The following is a 25,468-nucleotide window of genomic DNA, read 5'->3' as shown; positions in this document are numbered from 1 at the left end:
GAGTTAGTGGTGGTGTTACTGATTTGGGATAAAAGCCACATGAATCAGGAACATCTAGTCTTAAGCACGATGAGCTAAGCAACACATTTCTAAGAATATGTTTTGATCTACAATTAGACCTTGGTTTGCAGAGCTCTGCTACATCACAGAGTTGATATTGTAGCTGCATCTATGTTAGCAGCCGGGTACTTTTCCAGAGCTCTTCATTCTCTCTTTCTAGACATATTTTGAGTGGAGTTCAGCAATTGCTGGTGTTGTCCTTAACCTCTGGAGCTGCCTGCTGCAACCCAGCAGCTGCCAGTTTGGTAAGGAGCAGTTCCACCTCAGACAAAACACCAGTCAGCTCTGTGCCCGTGCAGGCACTGCGCCCAGTGCTGGGCCAGTCTGTGCTGATGGAATGCTGCACCGAACACCACTGGCTCCATGCTTGCCCTCACATAATCCCAGCAGAATGTGGACATGTCCTTGGAATGCCACCAGAGCCAGGCACATCTGCGTGTCATCCCATGCCAGGCTGGCTGGTCACACCTCCTCCCTTCCCCTGCAGCTGGGCACACACGGGCTCGTGGGGCAAGGAAAGCAAATGACTCTTTTCTTCTCTGAAAACCCGTTTGTAATTCTCCTGCCTGTTGTGCAAACTTACCTCCTGGTACTCACTGTTGAGCTTGTCGTTATCCGTCACGATCTCATCCGGATAACCAATCCTCTCTCTAATTGCTCTTGCCTAGGGACAAAGGAATTTGATATCCATAGTAAATCCAGCCATGGTTTTAAATAATAAATTATATAAGAAAGGCAATATAAAAGCCACTGCAGGAACCACAGGATGTTAATTATATATAGATTTTGTTTAAATTTTTTATTCATTGAAAGCACAAGTTTATGAGTTTTATCCTGCTCCTCCTAATAGCTGGTCAAATGAACAGAAATCATTCCTTCTCAGTATTGTTTTCCTGTAGATATTCATTATCTAGCTCCTTAATCACTGATTTGCCTGAAAGGTCTTAATCTTGTATACAGATTCTTCCCATTTTGTGTGCCTATCTCCAGAGGCCCCCTCCCTTGGAATCCTAAACTGTGCCTATGTAAGCACAAATATAAATGTGTTTGTATTAAAATATAGTGATAGAAGTTACTACTTACTTTTTGTCAGGACAAACAATTGAAATACTGATTTTTATAGAACTACACATTACCAATATTTCAGACAGAACTTACTTTTTGTTCTGCTCTCTTTTTGGTCTCTGCATCCATCCAGGTAAGTTCATCTAAGGTTTTTATAAAAACATCACGTATATCTGCAATCATTTCTTCAACCTGGAAAAAACATCAGAATGTTACAAACCCACAGAGTACGATGGTGGGCAATGCAGTTCAGTCGTGCAGGTTACCAAAACCTAACAGACATTGCCCCGCTGCATGTCGTGCATCTGAGGGAATCGTTGTGTTTGTGCCAACCCGAAAAATGGGTGGCTTCACACCAGGATTCCAGTGGTGATGGCAGTCAACTAAGGCTTTGCTCCAGGTCCATTTTCAGGAGCTTTCTGTGTGGCTGGAGGTGAACAGAAATAACGAATTGCCCCTGTGCCCAGGGTGGCAGGATGTGAACTGGTGTCAGTCTCAAAGAACAGCAGTGGTGCTGGTGCCAGCGAGTGCTGCTCCTGGGATGTGAGGGTTGGCTCGTGCACAGCTGCCCATGGACCTGGCTCAGAGAGCAGGCAGGGGCTTTCTCCCTCCAGCTGTGCACCCGCAAGCCTCACATTTCACACCGGACTCTGATAAAAACTTGCATTTTTAAACCCTTATAATAACCGTTATTAACACTTCAACAAAAACTTGCAAATCAAGCCCACTTTGATTGGGCCGTAATGAAAAGCGCAATCAAAGCTGTGTCAGTAGCGCGTGGCGGTGATGAAGTGCCCCTTTGGTGGCACTCAGGCTGAGGGGCTGAGGGCTTTACCACGTGCTTGCTGTCCCCAGCAAAGGCCTCCTCCACGTAGAGCCGGCCCACGGCGCTCTCCATGTTCCCGTTGACGTAGTTGGCGCAGCGGCGCCACACGGCCGTCTCGGAGGTGGTGCCATAGAGGGCCTGTGGGACACACAGCAGGGCAAACGGGGCTGGCAGGGAGCTCCTCCACCTCCGTGTGCCCCATGCCCCGTCTGGGGCACCCGGCTGGGCTCACTCTCCAGCGGGAGGATCACTAGGAAAACTCTTACAGAGGAGGAGGTTCTGCTGTGGAAATACACAGAACTTCCGTGCCCAGTTGCTGAAATTGCTCAGCATTTCCTTAAAAGCACTAAGCTATCAGCAGGATCGAATGACTGAAAACCAGGATTGGGGCCGTAATGGTTGCCTCGGAATATATCCCTTTGGATGGTGAAGAGTTTCTAATAAGTCAATCAGATCTGAAATCCCTTGCAAATAAATGTGACTGTTCTGATACCAAAATGGGGATTAATTTAGATTCAGAAAAATAAGAGACCAGGTACCCAAGCAGTGCTTTCAAATCCACTCAGCTATCAGGCATAAATCCCATAAATTATAGATACACTCCAGCAGAGGCTCAGCAAACACATCTGGCTTTTGTGTGTAAAATCCAAAATACATGAAATATTTATATACTACACCTACATAAAAAACTTATCTTTTGTGGCTCACAAAAGCCATAATTAAAACGTAGGGAGGGATGAATTTCTGCACCTTACGGAAAGCATTCCTCGTGTCCTTGTAGTCCCGGCTGAGGCTGTTGACAAGATCCATGACAAATCGCCAGGCCATGTAATTCTGAAGGTCTCTGTTTAACAAAACAATGATAAAACGCTGGTGAGGTGATGTTTTGAGGCTTTTTAAGTTTGCTGGAAAGAAGATGCAAATAGCATACTCAACACACCTACCTGGAAGAGTATTTTACGAGAATAGACCTGAGCTTGACAAGGTAGTCAGGGTCATAAACAATGACGTGTTCCGTGTTGTCAACGTTGATTTGCACAGTTGACATGATGGCATTTATGAATTCTGACCAGTTGAACACCTGGAAAATCAATATGCATTATGATATGGTTCGATCATAAACAGTTTAAATATGTTTGCATGACACAGCTGCTCTGCCTTTAGTTTCCCTAATATTTGCACTACTTATAAATGGGGTCATTGTAATAATAGCTGGCCTGAGATCATTTATAGCTCTAAAAATGTTGTTAGCATAGGGGGGTATTTGGCAGAAGGGGTAGAGATATTGCTTTGATTTCAAACTAACACCTTTTTTTTTAATTTTTAAAGTTTCTGTTCTGCCTATTACTTTAAAAAGTGTTGGTGATTTTTCCCTGCCTGTGTCTTTGGAAAGGTTTATTGGGAGAGGTAATGTCTTCCATCAGACAAGTGGAAGTAGCTGAGGAGAGCAGACAGGCTTTAAGGAACAGTCACTGCAGGTCTGGGAGAGAAGCAGCAAACTTCAGGCTAATCTTGGGAATAATTGCTGTTCTATCCTTAGACATTACAACACTACCAACTCCCATCAAGTGTCTTTTGAGCATTTTGGAATAAATTTAAATTAGTGCTGATCTGCAGCACCCCCCAGGAACTAATAATAACCAGGGCAATGCCATTCTATGACAGGAGTTGTTGTTTTCTGACAGGATGACTGTAATGGTAACCAACTACACCTGTGGGAGACGGTGAATTATGAAACCAATTAAACCAGGCAGGAGGGAACTGTCAGAGAATTAAAGTCAATAAAACTGCAGTGAATATGAAAAAGTGCCAGGAATAACAGTGTTTCATTGCACCTTACTGGCCTCAGAAACCTCAATAAAAGTCACGAGAATAAAAACTACCCATGTTCAGTATGACATTATGTTCCTGAGGAGACAGAGCTGTGTTAGCAAAGCCTGGGCTGGTTTTCAGCTGCACTCTGGTGCCATGAGTTAAAGGCTGCCCTGCACAAACAGCACATGGCTCAGGGTGGGAGCAGAGCTGACACATCCCGGGGGAGCTGCAGTGGGAGGCATGTGGAGAGCTGTCCTGATTCATGGGCCTGACAGCCTGGGCTCCTTTCTGCTTGCCCTGGGAGCAGAAATTACAGAGGCAATGTTGGACAAACTGGATTTTTGTTCAGAATCTGCAGCTCTGGATAAACAGAGTGGGGCTGAATAGTTCACTAAACATCCCTGAACCAGCTGGTGGCTACAGGCTGGACTTCTGTCCTGGGCCCTGAACCCATGAGGATAAGGAACAGGATCAGAGAACCACAGAATGGTTTGGCTTTGAAGGGATCTTAAAGATCATCTATTTCCAACCCCCTGCCATGGGCAGAGACACCTCCCACTGGAAATTTTTTTCCTTTGTACTTTTCCATCTTTTTATGTTGAGGCAAATGGGAAGATGTGCCTTCAGGTCAGGAGAAGCAGTGGGTACAGAATGTGCATACAGTTCAGTGTCATCAGAGGAGCAGGTAGGACTGTGCACATCAGGGATCCTGTTCAATTGCAAATATGTCATGTCTTTAACAGGAAAACAATCCAGCCTTCGTTGTTTAATCCCATCAGTGATAAATTAGAGGTTAAAATACCAGGTTATTGACCACTCACCTTATGATTGATTTCCAGTGAGAAGTTGTTTTGGAGTTGTGCCAAGGTCATTTTATTGTACAGCAGAAGTGGATCATTTCTGTCTTCAGATTTTGTTGTTGCCTGTCAGAGTTAATCAGGAGAAAATTACTGAGTATATTGAGTCAGTTCCCAGGAGTTTTGGTTCTGATCAGGGTGCACTGCTGCCCTGTGTGTTCTTTGTGACCCACAGCACTGCTGGGAAGGCACAGCCCCCAGCTCACACAGCTCTGTGCTGCTCTGGGCACTGGCAGTTTGCACTGCTGAGTTCAACATCTGCATCCACAGCAGCAGATGTTACCCTTTTGAAGTGCTTTGAAAAATCAGTTATGCCAAACCTCCTTTTATCCTTCTCTTCCGCTTCCTCTTTCCTATTCTATTGTGCATTCAGTGGGTTTTTTCTGTGTTTTTTTAAACAAATTCCCAAGAGCACAATGCCAGCTCTCTTCAGTCACATTGAGGCTGATACTGAGTTTTGGATGAAAGGTTAAAATCCCAGGCAGTGGCAGCTTCCCCAGCACCAGCTGGACTCCACCAGCAGCACTGCTGCAGGGACACTGCAGGCGTGAGTTCCTCTCTTTCTCCTCTTTAAAGCCTTTCTTCAGTGAATTCCCTTTTTGATAATAATTGCCCATCTCTGAGCCAAGCCCAGAGGTGTGTTTCTCACAAAAATGAAGAAAATCCGAACCAGACAGTTTTAGTGTATATAAGCGGTTTTCCCAAGTATGTGACCTTACTATCCATGTAACTTCAAAAATAGCTGAAGCTATAAAATATGTATTCAGCCTGTTTCGTGGTCATCCTCAGCTTCAGGTCCTGCTGCAATGGTTAATAATAATAAGCCATGGTTTGCTCATGAAGGCCTTTGGTTTTCTCCATGCACATTCAAACCCTCACTATTCCTCCAAAGTCATATTCATGATATTATTTTTCCTTTGTCCTTTTCTTTTAAGGGAGAACAGTGTTTGGTAAAAAATGCCCTTGGAACAATCAGCATTGTGGAGCAGTTTGTGCAGCACAAACATGACTTTGTGTTCACAGCAGGCCAAGGGCTGGGAATCTGCTGCTCTGGGATCCAAACAGCCCACAGGGAAACAGGACAAAGGGAGGAGAGGCCCCAAAGCATCTCCCAAAACTCACGCTCTAAACCACATTAACCAAATCCCAAGTCTGTCTCTCTCTGCTCTTGCAGGGCTTCTGTGAGCAGATCAGGATAACACGTTTTGTTGTTTGGAAAACAGCTGCCTCAAATACTTTCCCTTGGTCCTCCCAGGACACAGCTGTTCCTTCAGGTGTAACAGGCTCCATACGTTTCTACTCCCACAAAGCAGCACCAGCAAGGAAGTTAACCACTCACTGTACAGTCAGCTCGCTTAGGTATTATGAAAAAGTCAGTTATTTAAAGGATAGTTTAAAGAAGTTGTTCTTACATTGGCAATCTCTTTCTCCAGGTCCATAACTCTTCTCATTTGTGCAGAAATCTCACTCTCATTGACAGAAATATTTCTTTCTTGTAGGATTAGTTTAGCTACAGAAATCATGAAATCAACATAGGCGGAACATGCCTGCAGGAAAAAACAGGAACAGTTTAAAGACAAAACTCTTCCAAGGAGAGCATACCTTGATTATGTTCAGGATTTCATCTTCATTTTTATGAACTACAGTTCTTCATCCTTATTTAAACAGGTCAATTTTATCAGAAATGCTGTTAGGTCACAACTAGAAATTAACTGTGAACATTCCCTCATGGAGCACTGCTGGGTAACTGGAGCACTGTTCAAAGCTGAACGCTCCCAATGACTGCACTGTTTTCATTATTTAGAATGAGACATTTGTATGTCCATATTTAAACCATCACCCATGTTTTTTCTAGCTCGCTTTAATTACAACTTCCAAAAATACCACTTCCAAAGAGCTGTGTTCCCAGGAACATAAACCGAGGGAATTGGCTTTGTGGGAAAAGCACTCCCAGAAACTGTGAACCTCCTCCAGTGCTTCTTGGAACAGTCAGAACTCATGTTGCTGTATGCAAAGTTAGGTGTACTATAGACAATTTATATGAAATCTAACATTAAAGAGTTCAGTAATGATAAGAATGTGAACACAGCAGCAAATTCTCTGAAATGTCACACAGCCAAATATCTCAAGGTGTCATTATATTTTATGGAACCTGTTTTATTGTAATTCCATTATTATGTGTAATTCTAATTCCTCATTGGTAAGTCACACTCATTTTTCTATCAACAGAAATGCTGTTTTCAATATTCCTTTTCAAAGCAAATAAAAAAACATACATAGGTGCTGGATCAGCTATCAAATAATAAATCTGGTTTATGCAATGTAACCCACCAAGCCAGCGATTAAACCTAGGATTAATAAGGTGTGCATGTCATCAGCTTTATTGATGAAGCATTTTGGTACGTTCAGCTCCTAAGGCAGGGCACACACCTCTTTAATGAGTGCTCCTCGTGTGCAGCCATTCCCTGTCCCCTCCTGGGCACCCTCCCTGCCAGGCTGTGCCCACCTGGGGCTGTGGCACCGCAGCCTGCACAGAGCTGCCAGCAGGGACAGGGACAGGGACAGGGACAGGGCTCAGCAGCACAAAGGGCTCAACTCCCAGTGCCAGTTACAAGCAGGAGAGCTCATTTCAGAAAGAGGAAAGCCCATGAAACCACTGACAGCTACAAGAAGTCACAAAAGACAGTGCACACCAGCACTGTAAAAACTGTCATAAAATTCAATGTAGCTATTACCTCAAACCAGTAAGCTAACAGAGATTTTTAGGTACCAATCAATGACTTTATTTTTCTGCTAAGTGCAGCTCTGACATCAGGTAGCAAAGAACTAAGTCAGGTAATTTCATCTGGACTATATAAATAGTCTCAGCAGTTTCAGTGGAAGCTTAAGGCATGCAGAGCCACCTTGTATCTTACAAGAGAAAAAGATTTAAAAAATATCTAATTGGCAGGTTCCACCTGTAGCTCTGAGTGGGCAGTGCTGCTGGGGGCAGAGGCCTGGAAGGGGCAGGAGGCAGAGATGATTTTGCTGTGCAGCTCCTGGAGTGGATAACAGCAGGAAGCAGAGGCAAGGGCAGGAGAGCGGGCTGGGAGGGAGCAGCCCTGGCGTGGAGCACTCCTGCTTGGGAGGACACTGGGGACCTGCCTGCCTGTCATACAGCTGGTTTTTAACAGTACTTCCTCCTCTGCTTTCCAGCAGTGCAGAGCTGATACTCAGGTAGGTCAGAGGACAGGAATTGTGTCTCAGTGCTGCAGTTAACACAAGGCATGGAAGGCGCAGACTGTGCAATGTGAGTCAGCTCCTAAAGGCCATCTCACGTGGAACTGGGCAGTTCAGATGGCAATGAATGTCTTAATGAGCATGTGATCTGTAATTAAATTTAATCACTATTAACTGTTGCACACCAACAAAATACCTACAAAGCCCAAATGGCCTGTACACTTTCTCATTGCTTCTGCATTTAATTACACAGAAGGAATGTGTTAATTAAAGGTCACTGTGGTAGCAGTTTCAGCTCCATGACTTCAGCACAGACACCCATCAGCTCTCAAGGATTTAAAGCACATCCAAGATTAGCAACAGGGATACAGTGTCAGTGCTAACAGGTTAATGAGACCCATAGAAGTAATGAGAAAACAAGAATTAAAGGAGACCATGGGAGGTTTCAGGTATCTGAGCCATTTCTATGGTATCACATCCTTTTGCTGCTGTGTTTGTGCTCAGCAGTTGATGTAGGAGACGGTGATCTTTTCAGATCTTTCATGCAGCAAAGTGTCTCTTTGGTTCTGAATGTTCTGTTTTTCTTTCCAAGCCTATTCCTGGTAGAAGTAGTTCACCTGCAGCATTTGCCAGTTGCTGCCAGTCGGTCACAGCTCAGAAGTGACCTCCTTTTTGCAGTGACAGAACAGGACTGGTCATGACCACTTGTATTCTGTTAAATACAACTCTGACAGTCAGGGGATAGCTCTTGATCCAGCTGTGAAGCTGTGAGGCTCTATAACAAAGCTAAATTGTTTCATATTTATCTCCTTCCAAAAAGTCTTAAAAAGTCTAGTGGCTGCCTTGAAAATACAGGCTAAAACATGAGAACTGTCACCAGGTGTGTGTCAGCTCCCCCTCACCTCCTGGTATGCCCCAGTGCACTCGTAGTAGTCCCGAGAAGGCAGGCCCAGCCCAGGCTGATCGATCTGGAAATGCAAATAAAAATGGAGAAGAGCTTAAGGGGAAATGGCAGACCATTGTACTGTTCTTTTGGTAACTACAGGTGCTGATGCTTCACTGGCCAAATTATATTCTGGCCACAGGGGGGTCCTCTCTCATTCTGTTGCCCACCTTTCACTATTTTCATTCTTGTTAAACTTTTTTTTTTCTTTTCAATCTTTTTTTCTCCTGTTGCTGAACACTGCAAGGCACTGGTAGGCAGTGTGAAAACAGGTGAGCCACAGGTGACAGAACAGCCCAGAGAGAAGCTAGGCAGCTCCTGCATCTCTGAAACCCCTGCACGTGAGGTGCTCACGGCTCCATCCACCACTGACAGGAGAGACTGGCCCTTTGCTGCTCTAACTGCTGCATCCCAGCAGTCACCAGACCTTCTCCTGCCTTGTCTGGACGTTCAGGTTTCAGAGATGACCTTTCTGTCTCTGTCATTCCCGTCTCACTGGCAGTAACAGTGTATGAGTGCACAGAACAAAGATGTCAGCTTGGAGAACAGAGAGGGAACTGTGGAACCCAGAGTCTCAGCTGAAAACTACGTTAATTCACAAATTCATCTACAAAGCACTCAGGTCAAATTCAGATCGCTGATGTTTCTCCTTGCTAACACTGATGTCTGTGCTTGCAGTTATTTGCTGCACTTTTATGATCAACAAGGCCACGGCACCCAGGCAGACTTACGTGAATGATATGTGCTGTGGAATTTTTATCATCTGTGCCAACAAAAAAATTAATAAGGACCTTTTTTCCATATCTGGAGTTGAGCTGTGCAATAGCTGTCTCAGCTGTCCAAGCAGTACCTAAGCAAATGGAAGGTATAGTCAGTCTCTATTTTTAGTTAGCAATAAATTAAATAATTTAGATATTTTAACTAAAGGAAATAAGCACAGGTTATCTTACCATAGGAAGCATCCCAGTCTGTTGTTGCTACAGGCCACTCAGACACATTTGGCAATAAACTAATTAGAGGCCTTCCACCTCGGATATCAATGGCAGCTTTTGGAAAAAATAAAATGAGTTACCATGACATTTTAAACCCCACAAATGTTATATATTATAATATATATTATGGGTTCAGAACAATGAAGCTGAGAACTGTGTTTCCCCCATCACCACAACAGCAGTTTGCTCTGATGTATGACTGTGCTTTAACATTTAATGTAAAAATGTTCCAGTTACAAACAGCATATGCAGATCCTTGAGAACATGACCTTGAAGTAGTCTTTTTCTTTCCTCTCTCTGCAGATAGCTTGAAATAATAGTTTTGAAAAGTATTCATACTATTACAGAAACTATAAAGTATTATTTAGGAAGCACTGCAAACTGTTGTACTGCTCTTTGTTCTAGTGGCAGAGCCTGGTGTGCCAGGTAGCTTTCACCTCATCCCTGCTAGTTTCTACAAAAGAAGTTAACTCCCATTTAACTGAAAGGATTTGAGTTTATATATTTGCAGCACATTAGTAACTGAAGAGTTACCTAAAATACCTAAGTTAGTAAAGCAGGAGGTACAATACCAGTTTTACTGCTGAGGTTCTGATTGGACTCTACAGAATAGACACATTTCAGTTTTCACAAAGGATATCTGAGAAGTGGTGCACAGAATAGGACACAGGTGCAGCTGCCTGGGGCTGCCTTTGGGTGCTGCTGAGGTATGCTGTAGGCAATGGCCCCAGGGGACACTTACTTTCATTTATGCAGGACCTGTACAGGGTTTTTGCCTTCTGCACCGCTGGGATATCGTTGGTGCTGGGGGTGTCGAGGACATCTGAAACACACAGCGGGTCATGGTCACTCCTGCTCTGCCCTGCAGGATCTGAGCAGCAGGGCTGGGCCCGGGGACTCTGTCCAGCCCCAGGGAGGCTCTGCCTTTCAGCAGCCGAGGGGGAAGGCTCTGCAGTGTCTGCAGCCTGTGCTGGGATGTGCCACGTAACGGAGCCAGGAGATAACTCCGAAGGATCCCTGGGTGACAGACAAATGCTCTGACTTCTCAGAGCAACCAGGTTTGTGTGAGGACACAGCTGGCAAAACCAGGAGATAGGCAAAGTAAAAAAAAAGGATATTTAGCCTGGAGAGAATGAGTTGGAGAGTGTTACATGAGTACAGACTGCCTTCTTGGACTCTGTTATTTTCACCTGAAGAAAGGGATGGTGAAGAATGTGATACTTTGATATGACAGGTAGGGAAATAGCTTGCATGCTCTTTGGGCTTCCTGATGGCACACAGATAGGCAGGGCATGGGCTGCCAGAGAGCAGCTTCCAGCATTTCAGCTGATGTGGACACAGACAGACCTCCCCCTCCTCCTCCTCCTCCTTCACCTGCCAAGTGCTGTCGCTGGGGCAGGCTCAGGGTGGGCACTGCAGCTGGTCTGATCTGCAGATAGCAGCAAGGGCAGGTCTGCTCAGCTCTGCTCCAGTGTCAGACACAGCAGCACGCTCCCAGAGCCTTCTCCCAGCCAACAGTTTGGGGCAGATTTGTCCTGAACCAAACACAAAAACCTGAAATATCTGGCAGTATTTTAAGCTTTGCTAGAAAACCACAACTTCTTAAGATAACACATAAGGCAAAGAAGAAACTTTATTTAGTCCCCAAACTCCACTGACCTTTTAAAACAACTTCTAGTTCGTCTCTCAAAATGTCAAAGTTGCTATAACGGGAGCTGGTCTCGGGGATGACGTTCCTCTTGAGCCACCCTCCGCAGGCGTACTGGTAGAAGTCCTGGCAGGGCCTGGCACTGGGGTCCATGTTCTCCAGGATCCGGGCAGCTGCAGCACACAGACACACTTTGCACACACACTGCACTAGTTTGCTCTCAAGAGGGAAGTCATAAATGTATTTAGTTTAGGATAGGCTCAAGCTTACTTGAATGTTCTAGACCAAACAAAGTTCTCATCACTGAACAAGGAATTACTATTCCTGTGCTGACCACAACTCCCATACTTTCCAGTTGGCTGTGTTTACTGGTGGTAAACTGACAGATGTTCCTGTGAGTGGTCACTCAGTTCTAAATAAAATGTAGCATGTTTCATTTACCCTTCACTTACCCTTCTTTGTACTGGAATGTGGTGAAAAGGGACATTGAAAGCACAAGACATAGCAGAGGTTAAGCATCCACTGTAATGCCATTTTGGTAATTAAGTATGATTTAGACTCAACTGAATCCTATTTCAATCAAATACTGACTTTGTTGGACTATTTCAGTTCTTGTCAGGAAAGGTTTTTCTATTGATGCCTTCTGGAAGCTACACTCATCATTAGACCTGCTCCACGTATTACTCTAGAGCTGATACTGCCTCTTGCTATGCCTTTGACTCCCTGGAGTGGCTTGTCCAAGACTGGCCAGTCACTGACCAACTGTGACAGGGATTCTCAGTGAAATCCAATTCCTTGATGACAGCTGCTGTCCAGAAACCCTCTGGGCTTCTCCCTGTACCTATTCCTATTCCACCCAGACTCCTTCTACCACCAGTATGCCAGAACAGAGTTTCTCACAGAAAAGAGAGATCTTGGGAGTCAGGCAAGAGCTAGGGATACCTCTGAATTTCCCAGGATACTGAATATTCTTCCCATTTTTCTGACATTATTTTTAGTAAATTATGAGGCTTGTGATTTCAAGTGTTCATTCCTCCACATGGGCAAGTCAAATATTTATAGTTATTTTTCCAGTACTTTCAATATTTTCCATGTCTCTTGTGCTGGTGGAAATGGATAGACAGTCTGTGTTGTTTGTGTTGATTTGCCTGCCCCCATTTTTCTGCTGGCTCAGGAGTGTTACATTCTAGGCCAGCATCTGATGGTTTTACAATGTTCCAGTGCCTGCAAGATGGAAATAGCCATGGACAGGTGCATTTTCAACCTCAGACTGCTTCTGTAGCATAAAACCCACTGTGGAAATAGATGCAAAGTCTCCTAGCTGATGGTTTCCCTTCTGCAGTCAGTGGCTTCAGGGTGACTGCTATCTGAAGGGACACGGGATCATGCCAACAGTCAGAGACTGGGAAATTCAGTCATGTTTTTACTAACTGTGACACGTGCTGCAGCCCCAGATGTTCTGGGATTGTGGAAGCTCTGCTGCTGGTTTCTGTCTTTTTTGCCCTGTTTCAGTCAGGGGAAGGGGAGTGTTTTGAATGCTGCAGTTTATTCCTGTCCTAACTCCACCTATTTGCTGTGAAAGAGGAAAGTTGTAACTACTCCTGACATCTCCTGTTTTAAGGGTATCCCTCTGAATCTCTCTGCCAGACTGGGGAGCACCTGAAGGGCATCACTGTCCCTTGGGTGACCTTGGCACGTGTCAGTCCAGCAGCACAGACTTTCCTGGCCAGGAGTGGACACCCCAGCCCTGCCAAACAGCAACAGTAGGACAGAAACATCTTCTGACACCAAGAAAAGATGGCCCCTATCCACTGACCTGTCCCTTTGGGAAAAACCTCACAACAAAAGCCAGGAGAAATCCATGTCTTGCTTAAATCTGAGAAATCATTAACAGTGTAATATCAAACCTGGCTTGAACTGTGCAGTCGGGTTGCTCTGCTTGCAGTCAGCACCTGGGTAATCCTCTGTGCCTGCCTGTGCCACACAGAAATAATCATCTCTCATAGCTCTCCTGCTCCAAGGTCCAGCCCAGCCAACATCAGCTGTCCAACTTTTATCAGAACTTAAAGCCTAAATACTGCAAAAGTACCAGAGAGAGCTCAGCTGTGGTCTTTCTGGGCACTGTGGTCTTTCATTTAGGGCTGCATGTGGAGTACATACAGTAAGTATGACCATGCAGAATACTCTCCTCAAGAGTGCTATTGCAACACCTGAGCCCCAAGATAGCCATTCATTATTTGCCTGATACCACAGATATATTATAATCAAGAGAATGTGATTATGTTACAAATATTTTATTATTTTATCTCTAATCCAGGTGAATTTATACCTATACAAATACAGACTATGTACTACTCAGTTCCTACCTGGCACCAAGAATGTAGAGCTTCAAATCAATTACTTGTAATGATTAATCTTACTGTAGTACTCCTGATTACCAGTTGCTGCTTTAATAGCTTACAAATAAAGTAATATAAGCTGGCAAAGCAACCAGTGACCTGGGGAGGATTCAGGAGCAAAACAATGTGCTTACCTAGGTAAGGAACAGAGACCAAAATCCCCTGTTCCATCAGGCTGTGCTGACTGAGCTCAGGGGAGTCATCAGAGTGTATCAGCTTATCCAAAAAATGCTCAAAAGTACAAACTGCATTGTATCTTCCTGTGCCACACTGCAGTGGCCTCACAAATCCATGGATAACAGTGCCGTGCAGTTACTGGTATTTACCCTTCTTTAACCAGTGAATTCTCATTACATTTTTTCTTCATTATTTGTTCATTATTTATTTTACTACATTTTTTTTTTCTTCTGGTCATTTATTTGCAGCTCTTCTTCAAAATAACCAAACAATTCTGTCAGTATCTTCACTTTATACCTTTCCAGTGGTTAAATGCTGTTAGAGCATTTAACAGAAGCATAGAAGAGTAAAATTGTTCTGATTAATTACTTTAGGAACTTCTTGCTACATTGTGCCTCATTTCTCCAAACTTTTCCTGCTTTTCCTTTTGGAGTTCATTCACAGAGTCTGTCTGAACTCCCGTGTAGCAATGTGTATTCAGCTGAAAATGAGCAGCATCAGAGATTGACAATCTGCTAGAGAACTAACCGGATCGCTTTCCAAACCACAGCAGGAGCTTTCATGCTGGGAGAAGAACTTGGAAATGGGATGAACAGGCAGCAATGGCCACCTGGAATAAACCTTATGTGTGGCCCGTGCTGATGGCAACCTGCAGCTCCTGGGATGAGGGGCTGCCCTGGGGCTTTCCCTGCAGGACCGAGCTGCCAAAACAAGACCTGGAACCAGCAGTCCCATGGGAGTAAGGAAACCAATATACCGACTTTCCTGTGCTGTTTCTGCTGTATCTGCAAGTCTAAATGGTGCCTATGAATCAGCACCTTTGGGGTGCACTGTGCCTGGGATCCTTTAACAACTGCTCTTGTTACTGAAGGATGAGGGAGCTTGTCAGACTATGGCATGCAGAATCTTTTGGACATGGAGGATGACTTTGTAAGAGTGAAAATATCACAGCATGACAGTTTAGTTTTCAGAAGAACTACGCCAAGAAAATCATGTGGGGTAACAGACCCATGCTTCCATGTGCCATACTTGTCAGCAGTTAGATGGCAGAATTCTGTGGTAGTAATTTTGTTTAAAAACACATAAATTAATTGAAAACATATGTATTTTTATTCTTACCTGATTTGATACAGTCTGGTGTCTTGCAAATGCCATCTAAAAGAGAATACAATTATATTCTTAATTCTTTATTCAATGTCAATATAAAAAAAAATCTACTGTAAATATTTCCATTGACAGTCAATTTAATTGCAGTGTACAGTAAGATAATATGAATGGACACCTTACAGTCAGTAGGGGAATATTTATAGGATCAGGCTCTAAAAATATCATCATCTTCAACCCTTTAGGGTCATTCAGTGCTAGTCATTCATCATGTGGAATTTTTGTAGTCATCAGAGGAAAATGTCCCATCAATTGGAGGTGGGCAAAATACTATTTTTATAACAAAGAAGCAATTTAGAGAAAAATAGCTCAAGGACTGGAGTGAATGACAAAGCCAGTTTGAATTTAGCAATACTTTACAATGACAAAAGAATTTTCAAGGAATTATATGAAAATTCTGAGACATTCACTCTGAAGTCTTCTGAACAAAATACAGGATTCAGGAATATGAAAATATTTCCTTTCAAGACTTTGAAAATAAAACTTTTTTTTCCTCCCACAATGGTATTTTTCCATCCCATAATTGAACTATATTCAATAAAAAGCTTAAACAAAACTATTAATTACTTCAAAATTTAAAAAAAGCACTTAATTCCCAATACAAGGATAAATTCTAGTTTGACCCCAGATGGAAATTTTAGCTTCTCTGTATTATTTTTTCCAAGAATTACCAATGTATTTCCTCCTGAATTAAATTATTTTGCTCTGGCTACAGAAGCACAAAACCTCTCAGGATGACTACACTCACTGAGAGTCCTTGCTGCAACAGCCTGACAAAGGAAAAAATAGGATTTTCATACATCTCCAGGAACACAAAGGGAGCCCTGGAGTTTGGTTTTCTTCAGCAATGTTGCAGTTTGTTGAGATCTTTCCTCACTGAAGCATTAATTACAAACAGAAGTATTCCTCAGTCAGAACAAGCAGATGGTTTGTGTTTACCACAACTTTGCATGAACAAACGAATTTACCGAGTCCCAGTTGGAAAGACGCAGTTTCTGAGTTTTTCCAGCAACAAGACACGTGGATGCAGCTTTCCATTTCAGCCAGCACCCAGCCCCTTCCCCAGTGCCCGCGTGCTCACCGTCGTACGTGGCGTACAGGGCGATCATGGTGATGGCCACGATGGCCAGCAGCACCACCACCACTGCCAGCCCTATTTCCAGGCCACTCCATCCCAGTTTCTTCTTGGGTTTTGGAGTATTCATTTCAGTTATATCCATCTGGCTTTCCGACTTGCCCATAACCCAGCGTCTGCAATGGAAAAGGGAATGTTCACTGAGCACCTACCCTGAGTCACAGGCTCGAAACCGGCTCCTCAACTGCACAGTAACAAAGGTGTTTTCTAGGTGACTTTTCCAATTATTTGTAATACTACTGGGCTGTCAGTCAGGAAATGAAAAATCCTGCCCTCTGCCAGGCCTGTGCACACAGGCACTCACACTCACACACACTCACACTCACTCACACTCACGTACCACACACTTTGTGTCATGGATGGAGAGCAGAAGAGTGGAGTTCCTTCACGTGGAGGAGCTTCCTTCACACCACACAGAAAAGGAAGGCCAGCAAACCAAAACCTATTTTTAAAATGTACCCGTGGGGTTTAATCTTGTGTGACGGTACAGGAGTTCACAAGCAGTAAAAAGCAAGTCTCTTTGCTTGAATAAAAATTAACTTAACCTGCCAATTACTTATCTAATGCCAAAGGTCAAAATATGCCATTGTGCTTCGCTGTCACTTCTAAAATATTATGTAAGCAGTTCTTGACTACAGCTTTACAGCTGGCTCTAAAAATAGAAAAAAAAATCAGGCTCTGCTGGGAGCCTGTCAAACTCACACTGAAGACAGTGAGTGTTCACAGCAATTTTTAAAGAACAGTGAGCAGGCCTGTCTTTGGAGGTTAGAGCACTGCACAGGAGTCACGCAACGCCGCTGGCAGCGAGCTCACGCTCCCTCGTGCAGCCCTTGCAGCAGCTTTGGAGATCCTCTTGCTCTTCAGAGGTGACTGGGCCACCTTTGCAGTGCTGCTGGTGGCAGCTCTGTGCTGTCCCTTCACCTGCTCCTAGTTATCCTCCACCACCTGAGATTCCAATCCCTACACACACAGCAATGTATTTCTCAGTACTTCACAACGAAAATCCCTGCCAGCATTTCCTGGGGCTCTTTACATCCACAGGCAGTACACACCCTTTCCATTCAATGGGAAAGAATATGAGAATTTCACTGGGATAAATAATGGGAACAGTACATTCAGCAGATCCCTCACACAAAGGTCAACCTTCCTTGCACCCTCTCCCCATAAGTCAGGGAGGGACCCTTCTCAGGCTCTGCATCCAGTCAAGTCTAAGACTCAGAACTTCATTATTTTGAACTGGCTTAGCTGTATTGCTGCCTTGTGTTCATCCCAACACCAAACTCTCTTCAAACTGCTGCAATCTCTCACATCTCCAGTCTTTGCTTTTCCACTGGACCTCCTGCCTGATTCTTTTCCTTAGTTTTCTGCCTGATTCACATTCCTTAGTTTCCAATAATCTCTTCCTTCCTCTGATGTCCACCTCCCACAGAATGATGCTTCTGTGCTGCAGAAGCAGGTCCCTAAAGTGTATGTTTATTAATAAACTAAAGATGGCAAATAGCCCCATTCTACAGATGTAAGTAAGAGACATTTCATGTTCCATGGGTTTGCCAGCACCTGTCTCCGTGGCTCACTGGATATTCTCACACTGTTCCTCCACATAAATGAGAGGACATTTTATTTCTGTGTGTCTCATCTGCCCTTCTGTCACTACTCCTGGGACATCAAGCTGCAGGAGGTGACTGGCAGTGCCAGAACTGCAGCTCTTCCATGGCTCAGGAGGCTGGAATCCTGAGGTCTGCCCAGCCTCTGTCTGCACCTACAGGGTGCACAACTACTTTCCTGTGCCTCGTGAGCTGCTGTTTTTCTCTGAAGAACAAGATTTTTCGTCTAATGAGCCAGTGGTCTCTGAGGCACAGGACTGAAATCTCACTGAAACTTGCAAAGGAGTGAGAAATCTGCCCTGCATTAACTATGAGCAAGAAATTCATAGGTAATAAAAAACCAAATTAACCATTATCCCCTTCTCACTTCCAGTCATGTTAAGCAGTAAAAAAAGAGTGAACTAAATACTGCCGAGTCCCCGGAATCCTCTGGGTACTTGGAGCCTCGTTGAAGCAATGATGCTTATCTCCTGACTCTGGTGGTGACTTTGAGCACTGAAAATACAGTTCCGTAGAGCAGCAGGAAACACTGCACCTTTCATGTGTAAATATGTTCTTTGCAGTCATCTAAGTTTTTCCAAGCGAGCTAATCTTCCTGTTCTTGCAGAAGAGCTCCTCGCATCTAAAGGCATCTGACTAATTTTTACTTCTAGTTAGAGTTGAACCCATCTGCATTAACGACCACCAGGTAGAAGCTGCTTTATGTGCTACTGCAAGCACAGCGAAACTGTAGGAATAATTTAAGCCTCGGTATTCTGGTTTTCTTACACTTCTCCTGGTGCTTATGTGATCCCCTTTGCTCTGCCTACTGAAGCTTAGACACCACAGAGAGCTGAAGGTGTTTCGACTGATCCTGATCTAATGGCACAATGAGTTAATGAATGCATTAGCTTTTGGTTTTGGGATGGGTTTGTTAAAATCGGTTTGTGGGTTACTTGATTCCCAGCGTCGCCTCCACAGAAAATGTAGCACATCACGGGAATACTTTACTGTGTTTTCATTAACTTGTGCAGCCTGTCCCGTGCCAGCCGGGCAGTGCCATGGGGCATCGCCGGACAGCGCCATGGGGCATCGCCGGACAGCCTGCGGGAGCTGCTCCTCTTCCGCCGCACGGAGCCGGGCACATCCCCGGAGCAGGGCACATCCCCGGAGCAGGGCACAGCCCCGGAGCCGGAGAGAGCCCCGGAGCCGGGCACATCCTGGAACCGGGCACATCCCTGGAGCAGGGCACAGCCCCGGAGCCAGGCACATCCCCGGAGCCCGGCACATCCCTGGAGCCGGGCACAGCCCCGGAGCCGGGCACAGCCCCGGAGCCCGGCACATCCCCAGAGAGGGCACATCCCTGGAGCCGGGCACAGCCCCGGAGCACGGCACATCCCCGGAGCCCTCCGAGCGCGGCTCCGGCCCCCGGGGAGGCGCCTAAGGCCGGGCCGGGCCGCCCTGGGCGGGGAGGGCGCTCGGCTCTGCCGCAGCCGCTGCCCGGGACGGTCCCGGCCCCCCGAGGGTGGCTCGGGGCGCTGCTCCCGGGGTGCGACCCCCGGTCGAGCCCGGCCCGCGGCCCCCCGAGGGTGAGCTGGCTCCAGACCCAGCGTCCCGGCTCAGGGAGCACCGCTGCCGGCTGGCAGCTCCCGGCTTGGGGAGCCGCGCGGGGCCCCGTCCGTCCGTCCGTCCGTGCCGCCCCGCTCCCGCAGCCCCGTCCCGCACTCACCCGCTGGTGGTCGCAGGGCTCCGGCCGCGGAGCCGCCTCGCACATCCCCGGGCGGCGCCGGGCGGAGGCGGCGGGGACGCCCCGAGCCGGCGGGTCCGCGCCCGCGGGGCCCGCGGGGAGGCGGCGCCGGCTGGGGCTGGGGCTCCGGCTCGGGCTGGGGCTCGGGCTCGGGCCGGGGCTCGGGCTTGGGTTCAGCTCAGGCTGGCGGGGCTGTGCCGGGCAGCCGCCGGCGGGGCTCAGCGCCCGCGGGCAGCGGCGGGGCCGCGGGGCGCCCGCATCGCCGGGACATCAGAGCCCGGGCGCTGCCCGCCGCCGATCAAAGGAGCCCTTGTCCGCCGGCCGCCGGGCGAGCAGTTCTCCGGCTGACCTGAAGGCTTCTTCCTCTTCGCAATCATAAAAATGGGATGGGGCAGGAAACAAACAAACAAGCCCCCCCGCCCCGGCGAAGCGCGCTGCGCTCCTCGCCACGCCTCCCCCGGCGCCGGGGCAGCGCGGGCCGGGCGGGGCGGGAGCGCCGTGCCCGGTGGAGCCCCTGCACCTGCCCGCTTCGCATTGCCCCGGGCTGCAGGAGGAGGAGGAGGGGATGCACGGGGAGGGTTAGCGGCTGCATGTCTGCGGCTCGCTGCCTGCTTCCATGCACACTCATCGCCTTTGTCAAATTAATGCAGTCACATACGCTCTGCAAGATCTTGCGTCCTCATTCACCGAGTGATTTCTCCTCGGGAGGGAGATAGCTGTGACTTCTTGCACGGAGAGGCAGCTCTGAGCTCTGTCAAAAGATTTCTCAGCCACCTAAGTATCAAAGATATTTGTTTCATTCTTACAAAGTTTCATTTTCATTAAGTTTCATTTTTACTAAGAGATTGACAAATACCAACGGCAGCAATATGAGTTGCAGTCATTCCTCTCATTCAAACCAGACACCACGCTGCTTTCTGCTGCGTTCCTTTAGAGGTTTATTACCTCTGAGGCAGACATGGCTGGAATTTCTGAAATCTTTTATTACCAGCTACACGCACTAAAATGTCTGTGGCTTAAGAGGAGTAACTTCCTTCTGCCAAGAAAGGTGGAAACTGAATTCCCATTTCTTTATGGGACTGCCCAGTGAGTGATCTGCAGGGCAGATGCAATGAAGAGGGGAAGATGAGCATTAGCTGTACAAATGAAGCACTTTTGCAAAATGAACTTCTGAAGAAGGAGGTTTTATTCACCACAAAAGCAATAGAAGTGTAAAAAATGGGCAAGAAAAAAGTTTCCAAAGGTCTAGAGAACAAGAATACTGCAGTTTTCTACAGAGGGGAGTGGGGAAAATACTGATTATATCCTTTCCAGGATCAGTGTTCAAATTATTATAAATATCTCACGTTCACCCTCTCCTGCAGTAATTCTTACAGAGTTCCAGTCCAATTCCTGGGATAAGCCATGTGCTCCTGCAGGTCACTCCTGTCATTACCTGATGCCTTAAACAATAGCAAATTTCACTAAGCAATGTAAGAATGGAGGAGGCATTGAAAATACATTTGATTTTGCAACCAGGTGCCCATTAGCACAGCTTCCACTGCAACAAAGCTTGGGAAGCACAGGGTGATGTGTGAACTAAAAAGGCAAAAAAAAAAAAGGACTTGTTTCAAAAATTTTAGGCGAACAAAAAAAAAAAGTAGAACTGCCTAAATAACCACAAAGAGAGAGCAAAGGAAGAAACTGGTCTGGCAATCTGTAAATAGCCCGAAGAGGACTAACATACCTGACAGGCAGTGAGAGAGTTTCCACTCTTGTAGAACCCCGTGCTTGGAAAGAGAGAGCAGCTGTGGGTGACACAGGCTGGGAGAGGTGTGATCTGTGAGTCAAGCACTGAGATTCCTGTCTGGGCCTTTCCTAGGGAAAACTCCCAGCAAGTCAACAGTGTGATCTGCTTCTTAAGGACAATGTTATCACTGCTGCTCTGGGTGAGGTGAGGTTTGCAGTGGGAGACAGCAGTGAGGTGGGTCTCTTCTTCTCCCAGATAACAAGTGATAGGACAAAAGGAAATGCCCTCAGGTTCTGCCAGAGAGGTTTTGTTTGCATATTAGAGAGAATTTCTTCCCAGAAATGGCTGTCCAGCCCTGGCACAGCTGCTCAGGGCAGTGGTGGAGTCCCCATGCCTGGAGGAATTTAGAAGTTGTGTGGATGTGGCACTTGGGGACATTGGTGGCCTTGGAGTGCTGGAGGAATGGACAGTCTTAGAGGGCTTCTCCAACCCTATCATTTTAGGGATGACAGACCTGTATCTTCATTCTGTTAATGGACATGCCCTGCAGATTCCTGAGGGCAAGCCCCCAGTGACAGGATGACCCAAGGAGCAGGTGACCCTTGTATGTGTTTGCTTCCTTCTTACTCACCTTCCTCTGCTAGGACTGTGATCTCATCAAGACAAGAAACAAAAAGGCAGACCAACAAAAGAAAATTCACCCCACAATTGAAAGAAGCAATGGAATCCTCGAATTTAGAGATAAGAGTAAATATTTTTCCTTAACACCTTGCTGAGGTGTGCTGCTCTGATCTTGCTGCTTGCAGTGAGAAGGGGCAGGAGGAAGAGTCTGCAGCTTCATCCTTCAGGCACGAGTTTGGAGGGGTCTGGCACTGCTGCTCACAGACTGCTCTGGACTTCTGATGGACAAACACCAGGTTGAAACCAATGCATGGTAAATTTATAGAACCAAATAACACTCAGCATACCATTTAGAGTCAGAAAATGAACAAAAGGGAGTTAATATGGAAGAGCACACTGTTGTTAAATCCATGTCCTTGAAAAACAAAGATTTCTGCTCACTGCTGATTTGAGAAGAGATAGCAATACTTAGCTGTAGTATCCCTCAAAAATATGGCTAGGGAAGGAAGCTGCTCCAAAATCTGGGCCCACAAGTAGGTCAGAACAACATACAAAAATGGATTCACTGTCCAGCCTTCAGAAAAATGAACTGTATCCAATACCCCAACTGGAATTCAGTGACCCATTCCATACTGTGTTCTCCTGTTGGTCCAAACGACCACAGCATGACCTCATTCCCCATATGACCTCTGGGTGACATTGGGACTCATTTATGCAACTGTGAAACAACATTATGGATACTGTATTTATTTCCTTCTGGAAAAGCTCACTTTTCAAAGCAGCAAAGCTAGGGTTCAAGGAGCAAAGAACGTGGATGCTGCCTGTGTGAGTCTGACCACTCCTCTCAACCCTGCTGATCCCTTCCCCATCATGTCCTCTGCTAGAGGAGAGGAAAATGGGGAACCTCCTGCCTTCCCTCCTTAGCCCTGTGCGTGTTCAGTGCAGCTGGACTGTGAGAATTTAGGTGGTAAAGTCTTACCACACTGAATATTTCCTCCTTTGGTTCTGGTTTTGTTTCTCAGTAGGTTTGTAATGAATCCAGGCCTGGTCAATTTGTCATTCAGGAAAGCAAACAGTCTTGGTCTCAAAATATTTGTTTCAATGCCTAAATTATTCAGGTCTAATTGTATTGTATTACAAAGCTTTGTCTTTGTTAGGCGACAGGCTTTGCAGTGCAAGTGATTTGCAGGTGTTTGCAAGCCTGATAAAACACTTGGCTGAAAAGGCTGAAAAGCTTCCTTTTTTTAAAAATTTTTTTTAATCCCCCTCCCCATGTTTTGCTTGTTTGTTTGTTTGTGTTTTTGTTTGTTTTGTTTTGGCTGGTTTGTAGCTTGCTAAGAGGCACGCACGTTGCTGCAGTTAGCTCTGGCTAACAGGCTCCTTGGGGTCCTGAATCTCTGCAGCCTACCAGGAACCGTGAGTCAAATGTTATTGGGACAATAGTGGGTGATTTCCTGGAAGAAGTGGGTCAAAACAGGGGATGTAAAACTGCCTGTGCCATATGCAGATGGAGTGAAAACTGATAATGGTGTAAACACAGAAGAAAAAGAGAGGAGAGAATTGAGATCCGTTAACCACAGGTTTCCTGTGCAGTGCTAATACAGTTGTGAAGGCTCAGTCACACTTTTCTGGTTAACTTTAAAACCACGGCTCTGGGGAAAAAAAGAGCAGAAGCACAGAGAGGCCTTCACTCCAGCAAAAACTGGAGCAGGAGCTGCTAGGACACACAGAACCCAAGGAGTGACATCCTGCTGTGTCTCCAGGCTCTGCACCGGGGCTCTGCAGCACTGGGGACCACAGCACGGGGAATCCCACACTCCCGTGGGACTCCAAAACCCTGGGTGCCAGAGGTGGGGCTGAGGGAGCCCCAGAGCTCACACAGGGCTGTTGGAGCCCTCGGGAATGCTGCACTCGCAGTGCCCACCTGTGGCTGTGCCCCGCAGGGGCCAGGGGCTGCAGCTCATCCCACCTCAGCAGGACACAGCTCCTCAAGTGTGTGTTCCCTCAGCAGGCTGCAAGAATGCCCAGCCTGGTACAGCCTCTAATCAGGTTATCTCTGCCAAGGGCTGTGATTGCTTTCGTTGTCAGAGTCTGTCACAGCAGCGAGCCCCTGGTGGACTGTGGGGCTGATAAACACACAGCACCACAGGCTGTCTCTGCTGCAGGCTGGAGTACAGTTACAGTCAAGCAGATTGTTATGGCTGGGAGGTATTCAAAAGAGAGGAAAGGAACGTTTAAATGTAGGATGACAGATTAGAATATTCGCTAGTAGTGTCTAGGTCTCTGGAAAACAATCGGCCATAACCTGACAAAGCGGTGAGCAGTGACACCTTGCCTGGCCTAGTGGCAAGTTAGTCCCATTTTGCTGTTCTTTCTTGCTGTGTTTAAATGTAGGATGACAGATTTAAAATATTCGTTAGTAGTGTCTGGGTCTCTGGAAAACAATCGGCCATAACCTGACAAAGCGGTGAGCAGTGACACCTTGCCTGGCCTAGTGGCAAGTTAGTCCCATTTTGCTGTTCTTTATTGCTGCTGGCATCCTGGATGAGAGTTTCTTTTCACCACCCAAATGACATAAGCAAATAGTCAGCAAGAAAAATAGGTTGTGTTTCAATGTCACAGATTAGCTGGCTCCACAGCCCTGTCCATGAGATCATTTGAATCAAGTCCATGACTTAAATGTCTTTTTCTGGTCTTTTTTAATCTCAAATGACAAAGTACAAGGCTTGTATGCCACAAGTACAGTATTGAAAATGGAGAGGAAAAAGTGCTGACTCTGGACTGTCAGAACACTGGGAGAGTTGTCCTGATCCAAGCCATCCTTCTTAGGCCACTCTGATATAGTAGATCTGGAAGAGAAAACCAAGAGGTTTTCCTAATGGTTTACATTCGATTTGCTGTCTTAAATTACGAAAGGACAAATGTGCTGTATGTGTGAATATGGGAAAACAAATCTCTGTTGTTTGTCTCAGTGAGAACTTGTCCTGCCTTCCCTTGGGGTGTGTCAAAGCTCCTGGAAGCTCCGTGGGTGACACGAGGAGCCAGGAGGTGGCTGTGCCCTGGGACATGGCCCCCTTGGGTCGGTGCTCGTGTGTGGTGTGTTCAGCTGCACACTGAGTGCTGTCTGAGTGTGTGTCAGAGCAAATGAATACATTGCATTCTGCTGCCAAGGCATGAGCACACCTGTGCCAGGTGCAGCTCCACAGGGATCCCAGAGAGAGCTGCTCCCATTCCTTCGTACCAGAGAGGTGCCCTGGCATTGCCAGCCCCGTGCCCTGGCCCTGCTGGGCAGCCCTCACACCATGCCAGCAGTGCTCTCTTCCCCCTGGAGCTGAAAGTCTTCCCCTTTCCAGAGGGTTATTTCCCTCCCTCTTAGTCTTTCCCCACTGCTGTTCACTTGCCTCACAATTTCAGTTTGCCTACTCTGTGGTCCTGCTTCTGCCTCTCCTGTTGGCTCTGTCTCGTTTTGCCTGTCTCCGTTTCACTGA

General features: G+C 46.3%; 1 protein-coding gene across 1 annotated transcript in view; it reads right to left on the bottom strand.

The window, feature by feature from the left end:
* MME (membrane metalloendopeptidase) overlaps positions 1-20,101 on the bottom strand; it is a 30,519-nt gene extending 10,418 nt beyond the window's left edge. Inside the window, exons 1-15 of the mRNA XM_041467923.1 lie at positions 19,613-20,101; positions 16,247-16,416; positions 15,121-15,156; positions 11,437-11,598; positions 10,520-10,600; positions 9,736-9,831; positions 9,517-9,635; positions 8,745-8,810; positions 6,036-6,170; positions 4,588-4,689; positions 2,896-3,032; positions 2,702-2,795; positions 1,961-2,089; positions 1,219-1,317; positions 644-724 (exon numbers count right to left, since the gene is read on the bottom strand). Coding sequence (XP_041323857.1) covers positions 644-724; positions 1,219-1,317; positions 1,961-2,089; positions 2,702-2,795; positions 2,896-3,032; positions 4,588-4,689; positions 6,036-6,170; positions 8,745-8,810; positions 9,517-9,635; positions 9,736-9,831; positions 10,520-10,600; positions 11,437-11,598; positions 15,121-15,156; positions 16,247-16,406 — 1,497 coding nt within the window. The 5' untranslated portion in view covers positions 16,407-16,416; positions 19,613-20,101. The remainder of the gene's footprint in view (positions 1-643; positions 725-1,218; positions 1,318-1,960; positions 2,090-2,701; positions 2,796-2,895; positions 3,033-4,587; positions 4,690-6,035; positions 6,171-8,744; positions 8,811-9,516; positions 9,636-9,735; positions 9,832-10,519; positions 10,601-11,436; positions 11,599-15,120; positions 15,157-16,246; positions 16,417-19,612) is intronic.
* Between the last annotated feature and the right edge of the window lie 5,367 nt (positions 20,102-25,468).

Source organism: Pyrgilauda ruficollis, unplaced genomic scaffold, assembly GCF_017590135.1.
Source record: "Pyrgilauda ruficollis isolate IOZ18807 unplaced genomic scaffold, ASM1759013v1 scaffold21, whole genome shotgun sequence".
Taxonomy (NCBI): Eukaryota; Metazoa; Chordata; class Aves; order Passeriformes; family Passeridae; genus Pyrgilauda; species Pyrgilauda ruficollis.
The sequence above is the reverse complement of the archived record's forward strand: the minus strand, read 5'-3'. Positions and strand labels throughout refer to the sequence as shown.